Source organism: Mustela nivalis (genome assembly GCF_964662115.1).
Source record: "Mustela nivalis genome assembly, chromosome: 16".
Lineage (NCBI taxonomy): Eukaryota > Metazoa > Chordata > Mammalia > Carnivora > Mustelidae > Mustela > Mustela nivalis.
In genome coordinates, this window is record NC_139035.1 from 35,955,200 (window position 1) to 35,970,259 (window position 15,060).

Here is a 15,060-nt window from a genome sequence, read left to right on the forward strand (position 1 = left end):
TGACTTATTTCTCCATTTGGTTCACAGTCCCTCACTTAAGTTTTCCTACCAAGGGGGACTTTAAACACCCCAACCATGACTAACATGTTCACTGCACATAGGACAGACAGCCTGTATCCTAGATGTGAAGGACCGCAGGAGTGACAACAATTGCCACAGGATAGCAGAGGAGAGTGTATACAAGAAATCAAGACTTTAAAGTGGGATCCTTGGCCCTATGTCCTTAGACATTCAGAAAGTTGTATTTATTGATGGATTTTGTCTTGCCTCCTAGCACCCCTATGTATGGAACCTAAATCTAGAGTATAAACCAAGCCAGATGGTTCCCAACATAGGGGAGAGCCTCAGTGTCAAAACTGCCACTTAACATGGTGCATCCAGGGAATCCAAAGAGGAGATATGAATTACAGCTGAGATTCATGTCCCCTTTGCTCTTAATATTAATCATGGGTTATCCACACAGCTCCCCCTCTTTTTTTTTTTTGCTCCTAGTGGCCTATCATTATGCTTTGCCACTGATTCACAACGAAGAGAAGTAATGCTCAGTCAAGTTTGCTGCTTGTTGGCAAGGCTGATTTGGTCAGTTCAGAGGATGGGGCTATTAGTTAAATCAGGATTTTGAATTTTCTTTATCATCACAAAGTATTGTCTTCCACCTGCTCACCCTAGGGGTAATCAAGACCTGCCTGTGAGCATCTTGATTTCTCCTTTATATCTTTCTAGTTTATTGATTCCAACAGCCTACACCTTTAATGTTCTTGCTTCGTTTTTACAAAATTAACTCTTTATAAAAGTTGAATTGTAGTCCTTTGTTTCCGATTTAGATGTCCTCTCTTGTCTGTGAGATCAGAGGCTCCTTCATATTTGCTATTATTTTGACTTCTTTTCCTAAGCAGAAACTGCAGTTTATTGACTCATGTAGCCAAGTAATCACAGAAGCAAAGGAAGTCCTGTTGCAACTAGGGCCCCTGGTGCTGGCAGGAAGAGCCCTGTGTCTCATGCACTCATTCTCCCCTTTGCCTCCTCCCTTGCTCTGCCCCTTGCCTCTCAGCTCTTCCTCCAATTAGCCTGGCTCTTGCCCCACACCAGGTCACCTGGCACCACAATCCTGCTTAGAAGTCCAGCGTAAAGAGTGTTTTCCTCTCTTGGTATGTCTCAGTTGATTATTTAATAATTATTGTAATCATTTCTTGTAGAAGGAGAACCACTCTGAGTTTAACCAAGCTGTGTGCATTCTCTGTCATTGACATTAATATGGAAAAGATTGTGTGGGGCCTCTGAATTCCCCTAATAGGATATAAGGTTGGAGGACATGGATGGGGTTAGAATAGAGGTGGTAGAACATCTGATTCACCAGGTACCTTAGAAATCAAACGTGTTATCAGTGGTCCTGTACATGGAGAGAATTATTTGGATACAGTTATTCCAATTATAGCAATTTATATTTTCATGATTTATTATTCTGGACTTCCCCTCATCTCCCTGCTTCCTCTCACCCTGCCCCCCCCCCGTTACTGCTAATTGAGTCAGTAATACCCAGAAAATGTCTTCTCCTGCTCTAAGATGCAGAAACCAGTAGATTAATGTCTCCTTATTCTCAGAGGTGAAGAGTCCTGAGTTATAAGCCTGCATCCCCATATCTCTTTCATTACCAGTTTTTATACCGTGTAGCTATCTTTTATCTGGTCTGGCTTGACAGCATCTCCTGTACGTGCTTGTGGCCTCTTAGGACAAGGGAGAGACTAGAGGTCATCTTATCTGGTAGCCTCTACCCAGGAGCATGTCAGCATCACCTGAGAGTTTTCCAGAATAATCATGTCCAAGCAGATGACTCAGTCAGTGCCCATGACAGAGCTCATCCTTGAGAAGGCCACCCTGTCACATATGGTGGCAGTAAAACGCTCTGAGGGGATGCTGGAAGAGAATGTCATGGGTGGGGACGTGTGTGGCGGCAGTGGTGTCTCTGCACAGAGAACAGAAGCTGCGACTGGTGGGAGAGAGAAAAGGAGGGGGTCAGAAATTCATTTCTCCAGGATTCTAGTAGGACACTGACCAAGATTTATGCAAGCGGCCCCAGACAGTGGGGTTGCCGGAACTAAGTAAGCCCCCTCCTGGAGACACCCTCAGCTTAATCCTTTTTGCCCATGAGGAATTTGGGTGATTCACCTTTCTGTTCATTTTAGAAGGTGTATTTATTTATTTGAGAGACAACCTGTAGATCCTGGGCGAGGAGGGGCAGCGGGAGCGAGAGAGAGAATCCAGCAGACTGCCCCCTGAGCATGGCGGAGCTGGATCTTACAACACTGAGATCGTGACCTCACCAGAGGCCAAGGGTTTCAGTTTTGGTTTCAACTGACTGAGCCATCCAGGTGCTCCCAGATTCTTATTTGTAGTTGGAGCACAGCTGAAATCAGGATGCAAGTGACCCCAGAGATGTGTAAGTTTCAGGAAGATACTCTGGACCCTTTGCTCCCTCTTTTTCCCCTGTCTTTGGATTAGACTGAAGCATTTGTCTGAAACCCTGGCGCCCTTCAGCCTGATGGTTGCGCTGTACCTGTTCTCAGGCTGCTTGTGCAGGCCCAGAGGACAGTGCCTGGGGTATACCGGCGATGCTCACATGCTCTGGGTGCAGCACTGCGATCTCCTGCACTAGGGCCAGCAGAACGGTCAGTGCCGAGAAATTAAGGCTTGGCTTGCTTTATGAAATCCCCAAGAAGACATTAAAAGGGGAGGAAAAAATACAGTGAAGACCTCAGATGGATGAGCAGAGTTCTTTACCGTCTGTGTTGGAAGCCTCCTCTCCAATTCCTGCATATTCGGATGCTGTGGCAGGTTCTCTCCCCATAGGCCGTGTCCCCTGAGCTCTGATTCCCAGAAGGACAGTGGCTTGTGCTCATTCTCCTGCACCCTCGTAATGGTGGGTCGGATTGGCAGGGTGGCTTCCCAGAAGATTACCCAGATCTTGACCTCATGACAGGGAGTTGGGCAGGTTGTCAGGGAGTGCTCCCGTCCCTGCAGGTCTGCACACGGAGAACATGTGGAGGCATTGCAGCCACATCTGAGCTAGCTTCAGTGCTTGTGTCACACACATCGGGGGGAGCCCGTTGGGCAGGAAGAAGAATAAGTTGGGGGTGTGTCGCCACTTTCCTTAGACCAGAGTGTGCCTGTCACAGGAATAGAGGTTTTAAGAACAGCTGAAGTCATGGCCTTGCTTGGGCTCTGGGTTGGGTATCCTGGGCAGGTACCTGCCAAGGGCCGGGAGGCACCTCAGCACTGCTTTCCTGATCCCGCGATGAGACACTTCCTGTCTTTTCCCGCAGGTCCAGTTCCTCTCCCCGCAAGCCCGCCGTCGATTTCACGCCGCCCTTGCATCTTGTTCCACCGCCATGCTGATCCTGTCCAACCTGGTGTTTCTTGGGGGCAGCCAAGTGGGAAAAATCTACTGGAACAGGATCTTCGTACAAGGTAAGTTGCCCAATGGTGCTGTTTTCGTTCATTTCTTGTTTCCTGCGTATGCTGTTGGTACCTTGAATGAGTTAAGGGGGAAGTGTTATTTGTTCTGTTCATGGTATGTGACCCTTGAAATACAAACCAGAAACAATGCACTGTGTTGAGCTGTGTCTTTCAGGGTCCCCTCCTTTGCTGTACCTCTTATCTATCACAAGCGACAGGGAACTTGAAAAGGTACTGTCCCAACTCTCCCAAACTCTACCTTTGCCTTCTACTAAGTTACTCCTCTGGTTTTGTTTTGTTTTGTTTTTAAAGACTTTATTTACTTATTTGACACAGAAAGAGAGAGAGATCACAAGTAGGCAGAGAGGCAGGCAGAGAAAGAGAGGAAGGGAAGCAGGCTCCCTGCTGAGCAGAGAGCCCGATGTGGGACTCGATCCCAGGAGCTTGAGATCATGACCTGAGCCGAAGGCAGAGGCTTAACCCACTGAGCCACCCAGGCGCCCCACTCCTCTGGTTTTTAAAATGTCTCCCAGTCTTCCTTCCTCATCATCCCAGCCTTCAGTATACTGCGGAGTCTAACCTTGCTTCATTTCCACTCTGAGCGTCCTGCCAGGGAAGGTCCTAGAAGTACCACTGTGCTCCCTTGCAGCTATGGCCACGGCACCTGGGTTTGCCATGGCTCTTTGTTGTGGATGTTTCTGTCTGAACGCTGGGATGCCAGCAGTAGTGGTCAGCCTCATGTTTACTGGCATTAGGTGGCATGTCCCAGTGTCTACAGCAAAGCCACACTTGCAGCAGGTCAAATGCTAGTCTCTAGAAATTGTTATGAAAACTGCATTCAGAATCAAGCACCATTGATTGATCGGCCCCACTTCCCTTGGGCTGGAGCTAGGAGTTCTAGCACAGCCTTAGAAGAATCGGGAGAGTGGGAGCTGCTGGTGTGCACATTGGCAGTTCACTGGTGGTGAAAAGCAAAGGTTCCCTGTTCTGTTTCCCTGCCCAGTGGTGGGGTTTTGTGTCTCTGGTTTGTGAAGTTTTGCCAAGCAGCGGTGATGTAACTACATGGCCAGGTTATCGTCTCTACAGCTGGGTCCCTGAGGGGTTGGCAGTGCTTTCACTGCATCTTTTCTCATACTGGATGTAACCCTGGTATAGCTGCATGATCCCAGAATGCCACGTCACAAGTCTGAAGCATGGCAGCTTGGGGGAGCCAGGCTCATGGAGGTCACGGGAGAGCCCCCATCCGCTTTCCTCGTCATCAAAAACCTCTCTTTGATCTTGCCTTCTGAGAAATGTCTTAGCCAGTGGTTCCTGAAGAGACAATGTGCTTTTTTTTTTTTAAGATTTTATTTATTTGACAGGCAGAGATCACAAGTGGAGAGGCAGGCAGAGAGAGAGGGGGAAGCGGGCTCCCCGCTGAGCAGAGAGCCCAGTTCGGGGCTCGATTCCAGGACCCTGAGATCATGACCTGAGCCAAAGACAGAGGTTTTAACCCATTGAGCCACCCAGGTGCCCCGATATGTGCTTTTTAAGTGGAAGCTATCCTTCAATAAAGATGGAAGCTAATGGGTGCAGAAGAGCTGAAGATTAAAAAACACTCCTCATCATGGGCGATGGTGTCTTACTTTTCTTGCCTCCCCCAATGTAGCATGATGCCAAGAACACTGTGACTTGGGGGAAAATGCTGATTTGGGGTTTGCTGGTCACATGAGCAAGAAGGCTCCAGTCTTTGCTTCAAGAAATCAAACATCAGGTGTTTGCTACTTCCAAGGCACTGAGACTAGAGAATTAAAAGTGAAGCACACACATGTAGGAGCCAACATGCAAACAGAAACATGTCCACAGACTGAGGTAGCTGTTGTGCTGCATGTGTGAGTGCATTGCTAGAGGTCACAAGACAAAGTGGCTGCCTTCCCACAAAGGTTGGATCTCACAGAAGAGGTGGCATTGGAATTGGAGGTTTGTTTTTTTGTTTTTAAGATTTTATTTATTTATTTGAAAGAGAGAGCACAAGCAGGGAGAGCAGTAGGCAGAGGAAGAGAGAGAAGCAGGTTCTCTACTGAGCTGAGAGCCTGATGCGAGGCTCGATCCTAGGACCCTGGGATCATGAACTGAGCCGAAGGCAGACGCTTAACTGACTGAGCCACGCAGGTGCCCCTGGAATTGGAGTTTTGAGCATTCTAGGAACTTTCCAGGTGGAGAAGGCAGGTATATGGAGGTAATTAGCACTAGCTGCTCTGTCAGGTCGTTCTAAAGTCTCAGGGTTTTTTTTTTTCCCCTCAGAAGTTTGTTTTTCTCACTGTTCAGTGCAAGTCCAGTGGCTTTTTCTAGGCAGTGACTCCAGGGCCTAGTATGTTTCTATTTGATTCTTTGCTGTCTTGACCTGGCCTAAGGGAGGGGATGAGAAGACAGGGAGGTGCACAAGTGCCACACAAGATTTCTGCTCATGTTCCACTGGCCAGAATGAGTCACGTGACCAAAAAAGTACAGGGTCGCAAGATGTGGGGAAGTACACAGATATTATTAGGTTATGGCCCAGGAGGAGAGGGGACATGGGGCAACTTGGAGGTACCCAAGAGGCAGTTAAAAATGTAAGTTAGACTATGAAAAATAGCATAGAGCTTCATCAAAAAATTAAAATAGAGATACCATATGATCCACTACTGGAAATTTACCCAAAGAATATGAAAACACTAGTTGGAAAAGTAGATGTACCCCTGTGTTCATGGCAGCATTATTTACAATCGCCAAGATATGGAAGTGACCTAAGTGTCCATCAATAGATGGTTGGATAAAAAGATACAGTACATATACACAACGGAATATTAGCCATAAAAACTCATCTTGTTATTTACGACATGGATGGACTTAGGGTATCATATGAGGTGAAATACTCAGACAAAGAAGGGCAAATACCATGAGATTTCACTTATGTGTAGATTCTGAAAAAAACAAAACAAACAAAACCAGAAATAGACTTGTAAATGCAAAGAACAAACTGGTGGTTGGGCGAAATAGGTGATGGGAATTAAGAAATCCAAACTTTCAGTTATGAAATAAGTAAGTCACAGAGATGAAAAGCATAGCATAGGAAACACAGTTAATATATATTATAAAAGTGTCATATGGAGGCAGACGGTAACTGTACTTATTGTGGTGAACACAGTATAGTGTACAGAATTGTTGAATGACTCTGTTGTGCGTCTGAAACTAATATAACATTGTATGTCAACTACACTTCAATAATATCTTTTTTAAAAATGTGAGTTGCAGTTGGAGAGGGTGGAACTAAGAGTTGCGGGAATCATAGGCATAATGGCAGGTGAGGTCATGGGAGTGGATACAGTTAGGCAGGGAGCAGGCACAGAGTGAGAAGGGAGCAGGCTGGAAGATGGCTCCTGGGCATGCTGGCCTTTATAGGAGCAGAGGAGAGATGGCAGCTGGAGGATGTTTTTTCTGTTTCTCAAAGGCATCAAGATCGAAGCATGATTTGCCCTGCACCCTGTGGAGCTAACAGCTGGCACACGGGGTTCAGGGCTCTGAGAAAGCCCATATGCTTCTGCCAAGGGGTTCCTGCTGTGGCCCATGACTGGATCTATCCTTACAGCCAGGTGCCTGAGTCCTGGAGACCAAATTTCCAAATATGGAGAGCTCTAGGGAAGTATTTTTCTCTGGGTTCTCGGGCCAGGGAAGCTCAGCTTAGGAGGCATTTAGTGTGTCAGAGATTCTTTTAGTCAGCCTGGTCCCATCTTCATCAGTCTGTCCCCTGGGTCCCCTGAGTCAGGGAATGTCTCCTGGGGATTTGGCAGTTGCCTCATTTGTCTGTTCCCCATTGTGGGTCTTTGTCTCTGAGTGAATTTCAGTATCCCCTGGAGGAAAGTAAACCAGATGATGCCAAATCCCCCATCCTTGAGGACTCTAGGTTTCTCTTCATAACCAATTTGATTGACTTGATAGAAGGTTAGTATGAATATTCATGTTTGGGCACAAAAAATTCTAATGAGCTTATAGGATGCTTGCTCATACTCTGCTGGGGGTATTACACTAGCTTTCTAAAATTTAAAAAAATTTAAAAAAATCTGAATTCTGAAACTCCTCTGGCCCGAGCGGTTTTGGATATGGGATTACTGTACTGTACATGTAGCTGCTGAGGAATGACTCAGGTCTTTAACAGCCTGGGTGTCTGTGGCCTCTTCCTTCAGCCACATGGAACCTCTTGGTCCAAGACCCACATCTGCTAGCCGAGGAACACGCAGTGCAGTGGGCTCATATGAGATTCCCAGATTTAATGGGAAGGCGGCCCTTCCCTGGGGTAGTCAGCCCCATCCCTGTGCACCTTGATCCTTGATGGATTGGGACCTGCTGCAATGACAGGAGCTGGTAGCAGGCGTCCTTCTAACGGCTCTTACTTTGGTGAGTCCTGGAAGAACTGAGAGGGGACAGCCAGGTGTCTGAGGCTAGGGCTTATAGGAGAGATTGCAAATTCCACCCCCTCCCATGCAGTGGAGGGGCTGAGAAGATACCAAAGGGCTAGTTCTCAGGGATGCTTCGGGGGCTAGTTCTCAGGGAGCCTCTTTACTGTATCACTGATATCCCTGGAAACATCTCATGAGTAGCCTGAAGGAGTTGTCTTCAGTTTACTCTCTCCCTACCTTGGTGCAGCTCTGTTCGCTTGAAGGTACAAAGCTTGTCTTAGTAGTGTATGTAAACATCTCAAGCCTGTTCTCTATGGGGTTGGTGAGAGCAGGCTATAAAACCAAACCCTTTCCTTTCTGCTGCACACACTGCCCCACTGCCCAGAACAGTGGACCATGCCAGCCAAGGGTTGGGAATGCTGAGCGGCCTTTTGAGGGCTCTGGGATGCATCACACACAAATCATTATCAAGTGTTTTCTCTGCCACAGAGGTAATATTCAATTAATTGTGGAAGATAAGAATCTATATGTTTGCCTTTAAATAAAAATGTCCCAAAACTTGTGTTATTGAAATTTACTTCTGGCAGCTTGAGGAACGTGAATGTTTGGGCCTCAGATATTTAAGGAGCTTAGTTGGCTCAAGGGATCTGAGAAGGATGTAGTCTGGGGATTTGGTCCCCAGTCCTGCTCTTGGAGGGATCCCACTATGTGATGCTTTGTGGAGGCAAACTCAGGTCGCTTCTTTCAAACCATTTGTTGATGGAAAAGAGTGCTCTTGTGTCTGCCTGAAATCCTTGATGTTGAAATATAAGTTTATCTTTTGAACAAGCAGATGATGACCGCTTTATAACTCAGAAATATCAGTGAGTTATAACTCCCAAGTCTGTAAGATAAAGTTCTAGAAACTGGTTGTGTCTCAAGCATCCTCGCTGTACCCTGTAGTCCTGTGACAGCAGGGATCGGTAGATATGGGGAATATATCTGGCTTTGAGGAGGCCATGGGCTTTATCAATGTTGTTTGGGTGCAGGGTAGTGTTCCTTCTGGAAGGACCATCCACTTTCCTTAGCAGTAGACATGGGCTCTATAAAAAAGGGATTTAATCATTTCCCAGGAAGTGGGTTCTGCAGTGCTAGGAGTTTGGTAGAGGCATGGCATCCGCGGAACATTCTCCTGCCTGACTCCTCATTATACACACACACACACACACACACACACATTTACACTTGCACACTCCCCTCCTTTTGTTGCCTGATCTAGTTAGGCAAACTCCATCTCAGCACTTAGTTCCCGGAGTGGCCTTGTGCCAAGGCAAGGAGAATTTGGTTCTTTCCCCTCCAGATTGCAATGAGAGAGGAAATAGTAATTTTTTAATGCAGGTCAGAACCTTTACACTCCCCATATTCGCTTACTGTTTCTAGCTGAGAGAGGAAAAAGTATATTTTCTTCTTGATTACTAGCTTGTCCAGGTAGTTTATTAGTCTCCTGACTCAGATGACTCTGGACAGGCATTTTATTTAAAGCTGAACTGGGGTATCGCACTGGAAATTCAGGAAGGCTGTGGTTAGATAGACGCTCATTCCCCTCACATCTTGTTAAGTTCTTGGGACTAAAATTTCATTTTTGATGAGAGAAGACAGGGGGCAGTCATCAGCGTCTCGGGGCCTTCCCCTGTGATTACGTTGTCTCGCTATCCTTAATAGCCTTTACCTTCACAGGGAGTTTCTTTTGCTCCAGTGGATTCTGCTTCTGCCTCACTGGATCCCCTGCAAGTTCCAGAAGATTTAAAGGAGCCAGAGCTTCCCGCCCACTGTACTAGTGGTACACTTGATACATAGATACAGGTTGTACGGTTTATCCTTGGTTGCACAGTGGTCCATTTATGGCCATTCTTGGGATCTGAATTTCAAGACTTTCAGAGGTCTGGGTTTCTTTCTTCCCCTTCCTTCCTTCTTTCTTTCTTTCCTCCCTCTCTCTCTCTTTTTTTCTTGGTTTTATTTATTTATTTTTCAGAGAGAGCGAGAGCACAAGCAGGGGGAATGCCAGGCAGTGGGAGAAGCAGGCTCTCTGCTGAGCAGAGAGCCCGATGTGGGACTCGATCACAAGACCCTGGGATCATGACCTGAGCAAAAGGCAGGTGCTTAACTGACTGAGCCACCAGGTGCCCCAGAGGTCTTGGTTTCTTCTTTACTCTGTGCAGTGTGGTCACCCAGCTTGGGCAGGGGTACTTCAGGCCAAGTCACTAGGTATAGGACACAAGAAATAGTGAGTGGGCGCTCTTATCCAACAGTCCTCCTGGGGTTAGTTAAAGCGGAGGGAATTTCTAAAATATCTAGGAAGGAATTTCAATCATAGTACATTTAAATAGTACTTTCTGTGAGGTTGTAGGAAACTTTTTCCTGTTAACTAGGAGTTTCTGTGAATTCATTTGGAAAGGGTTTTATGGAATATGGGAACATTTTAAATTGGTCTTTAAATAGAATATTACATAAAGACTAGTAGAACTTAGGCACTGTTAATCAAATAAAAATAGTTTTGCCTTTTACTATTTTATTAGCATGTAATATTTGAAGTCTCTACTTCTCACTGGCTCTAATCCACCTGCCCCAACTATACATGTGCAGGGTGATATTCTAAAGTATATTACAATCAAATCATTATGTTATATACCTTAAAATAATACAATTTTATATGCCAATCATAGCTCAATAAAACTGGGGGGGGGGAGGGAAAAAGGTTTACTACAAATATGTTAGTAGAAATTAAAGTCAAACCAAAATAATTTTAAAAATTTAAGTAAGTCCCATTCATTCTCTAACCACATATCTATATTCACTATATACGAGCGTGTCTGCAGCAGGAGTCCCAGCCCTGTACTCTAAGGCCCACACTAGGAAATCTCTTGGGATTTCAGTGCATACGTGGTTTCTAAAATGAACCACACATCCTAGAATTTATGTTATTAATTTATTTGACTGCTTATGCATTACTGTTACACCTTCTGCTATGGGAGTAGGAATAGTTCAGCACCAGCTGGGCCAAGCACATGCCGGATGTGGATAAAAGGGGAGTGCCCTGCTCTTTTACCCACTGCTTCAGGAACCAGTGCCTTATGCAAGGATAAAATCTGAAATGGTAACTATTCTAGTCTTTATCACATGTACCAGTAGCCAAGAGACCCTGTTTACCACACTGTCTCCACCAGTCACTACTGAGCATTTGTTAAAGGTATTAAAAAATTTAGTGTATCGAACCGAACGTGGAATTTAATAACATTTTGTAATGAAGTTCTGCAAGAGCTGCCATCACCAGGTGTCTCAGATCTGGGACAAATTCTTTTGTGCAGCAGGACCCATTGCCCATTGCTGGGTTTGTTTCCCTTTACCATTGCCCTGGGCACTGACCAACTGCTTTCTGCCACCACCTACATTTGTTTGCTAGGGTTGCTGTAACAAATCATTACAAATTGGATGCCCTAAAGCAATATAAATCTATCTCTCACTATTCTAGAGGCCAGAAATCTGAATTCAGTCTGGCTGGACCAAAGTCAAAGTGTTGGCAAGACTGGTTTCTTCTGGAGGCTCTAGGGTAGAATCTCTTTCTTTGCCTTTTCAACTTCCAGAGGCAGCCTACATCCCTTGGTTCATGGTTGACCTTCCTCCTCTTCGAACTACTCTCTCTGTTCCACTACTTCCGTCCTCACCATGCCTTCTGTCTGATTCCTTGTGTCTCTCTTATAAGGAATCTATGGTTACATCTGACCCACCTGGATAATCCAGGATAATCTTCCCATATCCAGATCCTTAACTTGATCACATCTTCAAAGTCCTTTTTTACCAAGTAAGGTAACCTTCCTGAGTTTCAGAGATGAGGGCATAGTCATTTCTGGAGGAGCCATTATTTATTCTGGAATAGCACAATAAGGTAACAACTGTGATCAAACAAAACAGCCTTTCTGTGGCACCACTGTGATAGATTCTTCCATTGATTTTAAAATGGCAAATTGGATATGTCACTATCACCATTAAAATGAGTATCAGCCTGTAAAAGAAATGGTACTTGAATTTCTAGAAGTATACATGTAAGGTTTGTCATCTTGAAGGTATTTAGAAAGTCATATAGGGGAAAGCAACATCTTTGCCTGCTCAGCCCAGTTCCCCCATTTCTTTGGAAACAAAGCTCTCCCATGCCACTCTAAATCTGTGCCATCCTTGTGGGGCTCACACTACATCTGAGATCTTGGGTCAGCATGTGACCAGGACTGGCCAGTCAGTATGGTCCATCTCCCCATGCAGAGAAATTCCAGAGTTTCTGTTGGAACTGTGAGGAAGGAAAAACATTTATTTTTTTAAAAAATTTTATTGTGTTATGTTAGTCACCATACAGTACATCATTAGTTTTTGATGTAGTGTTCCATGATTCATTGTGTATAACACCCAGTGCTCCATGCAATATGTGCCCTCCTTGGTACCCATCACCAGGCTCACCCATCACCCCATCCACCTCCCTTCTAAAACCCTCAGTTTGTTTCCCGGAATCTATAGTCTCTCATGACTCATCTCCCCCTCCAATTTCCTGCCCTTCATTTTCTCCTTCCTTCTCCCAATGTTTTCCATGCTATTCCTTATGTTCCACAAATAAGTGAAACCATATGATAACTGACTTTCTCTGCTTGACTTATTTCACTGAGCATAATCTCCTCCAGTCCCATCCATGTTGATGCAAAAGTTGAGTATTCATCCTTTCTGATGGCTGAGTAATATTCCATTGTATAATGTGGACCACATCTTCTTTACCCATTCGTCTGTTGAAGGATGTCTTGGCTCTCTCCACAGTTTGGCTGTTGTGGACATTGCTGCTATGAACACTGGGGTAGATATGGCCCTTCTTTTCACTACATCTGTATACTCAGTAGTGCAATTCCTGGGTCATAGGGTAGTTCTGTTTTTAATTTTTTGAGGGACCTCCATACTGTTTTCCAAAGTGGCTGTACCAACTTGCATTCCCACCAACAGTGTAAGAAGGTTCCCCTTTCTTCACAACTTCTCCAGTGTTTGTTGTTTCTTGCCCTGTCAATTTTTGCCATTCTAACTGGTATAAGGTGAAAAACATTCTTTCCTTTGCTATTGTGGAAGTGTCAGAACATTGGGCAGAGCTCCTGGCAGCCCTCTTGCCACCACCAGTGAGAGCCAAGTAGCAAGAAAAGCCAACTCCAAGGAAAACAGAGCTGCATGTTGGATGATACGGTTTTGAGACAACCCACTGCCACATATTTTTAAGGCCCTGAATCCAGGAGTTCTTGAAGCTAACATATCTATGTACTTTCCAGTTATAGGAACTTATTTTTGCTTTTGTTTTTTTTTTACTCAACTTATGTTGGGAGATAGCTCTTTAGGGTTCTTTTGTGTTTGTGCATATCCTTTGACTCTCTTTCAGACCATACTTCCAAGAATATTTGTATAACAAATATCTCTAAAAGATGGAAACTGTATCTTTCTCCAAAGTAAAGTGTATTTGTTTACCATTCAGTATAATAGCGATAATATAACAATTCAGTATAATAAAGATAATGTACTTCTCGGGGACAAAAGTCAGACCGGCTTACTGCTCATTATAAAATATTTAGATTTCCTAAGCCTGGGTTTATCACCTATAATGACATACCTCACTGCCTGTGCAGGCATCACCTGGCCCTTTTTACATTGCATTGTGGGATGAGGGGCTCAGGGAGATGGTACAGATGCTCTGGCTACTGTTATTGCTGTGAGTCATAAAGTCCTTCATCTGTGACTGAAGAGTCTTGTGTCTTCTGCCAGCATCCTGAAATTGTGACAAGCTGATTTGTTATTTTAAGAGTAGGGTAAAATCTCCGACCCTTCAGAGTCTGCCAGTCCAGTCTGGTTGGGTTTCTGTTACTTGTAACCAAAGCAGCCTGATTAATGTAGATTAACCTAAAAAAAATGTAGGTAGAACATACCAGTCTGACAGGTTCTTAAGGGAAGGATACTTGGGGAGGTTTTTTTAAAATTTTATTTATTTTCAGAAAAACTATTCATTATTTTTTCACCACACCCAGTGCTCCATGCAATCCGTGCCCTCTATAATACCCTCCACCTGGTACCCCAACCTCCCACCCCCCCCGCCACTTCAAACCCCTCAGATTGTTTTTCAGAGTCCATAGTCTCTCGTGATTTTTTATATTGAATCATTTTTTCACAGAACCATTTTTGGCTCCTGTTCTTCCTAATAAAGAAAGTTTGAAAATGTGTATGCTCTGTTATGCTTTTTAATGTGGCCATCTAAATTCTTCTATTAGAAGTTTAAATAAATATAAAAGTTCTCATTTTTGATGTAATATGAATATCAATATTTACAAATAAAACTGATACCCTTAAATAATATAGATTATAAGTAATCTAGTGTTTTGTTATTCACCACCTACATTTAAAAACATATATGGGCAAGTTCTTCTTTCACAGTGATATTTCCTTGATCTATTTGTATTTCATTTGTCCCACAGAATTTTGTCTTGTTTAAAAGTTCTTCCTTTTTCAGCTATCTTACTTCTCTGTAGCTTTGTTGTGTTGTTTGCTTTTTGATTACTATAAGGCTAGAAATGTAAACTTTTCTCCTAGATTGAGTCATTATTACAATTATGATTAGTGCATAACACAAAGTACAAAAATGATAACAATGATAAGTAATTATTAAACCTAAAATGTAAAATTTATTAGAAATGCATTTTTCTTGAGGTGGATAATGTAAGAATTTGTGGTTATTTGAGTAAAGGAATTGTGTAATTATGCCTTTATTTTGTGCCTCTTTTTTCAAGCCTTTTTTTTTTTTTAAGATTTTTATTTATTCGAGAGAGAGAGAGAGCATGAAAGGGGCAATGGGCAGAGGGAGAAGCTGGCTCCCTGATGAGCAGAGGGCCCAATGTGGGACTCAATCCTGGGATTCCAGGATCATGACCTGAGCCAAAGGCAGTTGCCCAACCAACTGAGCCACCCAGATGCCCTTTTTTCAAGCTTTTGATTAAAATATAACATAGCCCCAAAACATGTACATATCATAAGAATTTTCTCTAAGTGAACACACATGTGTAACTGGTGCCTAAATGTCCCTTCTTATGACTCTACCTATTACTACCTGCCGTAGGTGACCACTATTCTGACTTCTAAATGTACGTCTTTT

At 44.1% G+C, this 15,060-nt stretch overlaps 1 protein-coding gene across 5 annotated transcripts in view; it reads left to right on the forward strand.

The window, feature by feature from the left end:
• HHAT (hedgehog acyltransferase) overlaps positions 1-15,060 on the forward strand; it is a 341,891-nt gene that overhangs the window by 280,639 nt on the left and 46,192 nt on the right. For all 5 annotated transcript variants that reach the window (XR_014303674.1, XM_082701866.1, XM_082701867.1 and 2 more), the window contains one exon: positions 3,321-3,465. Coding sequence is in view for 4 of the 5 variants with exons in the window: in XM_082701866.1 (XP_082557992.1) it covers positions 3,321-3,465 (145 nt within the window). In the remaining variant the exon portion in view is untranslated. The remainder of the gene's footprint in view (positions 1-3,320; positions 3,466-15,060) is intronic.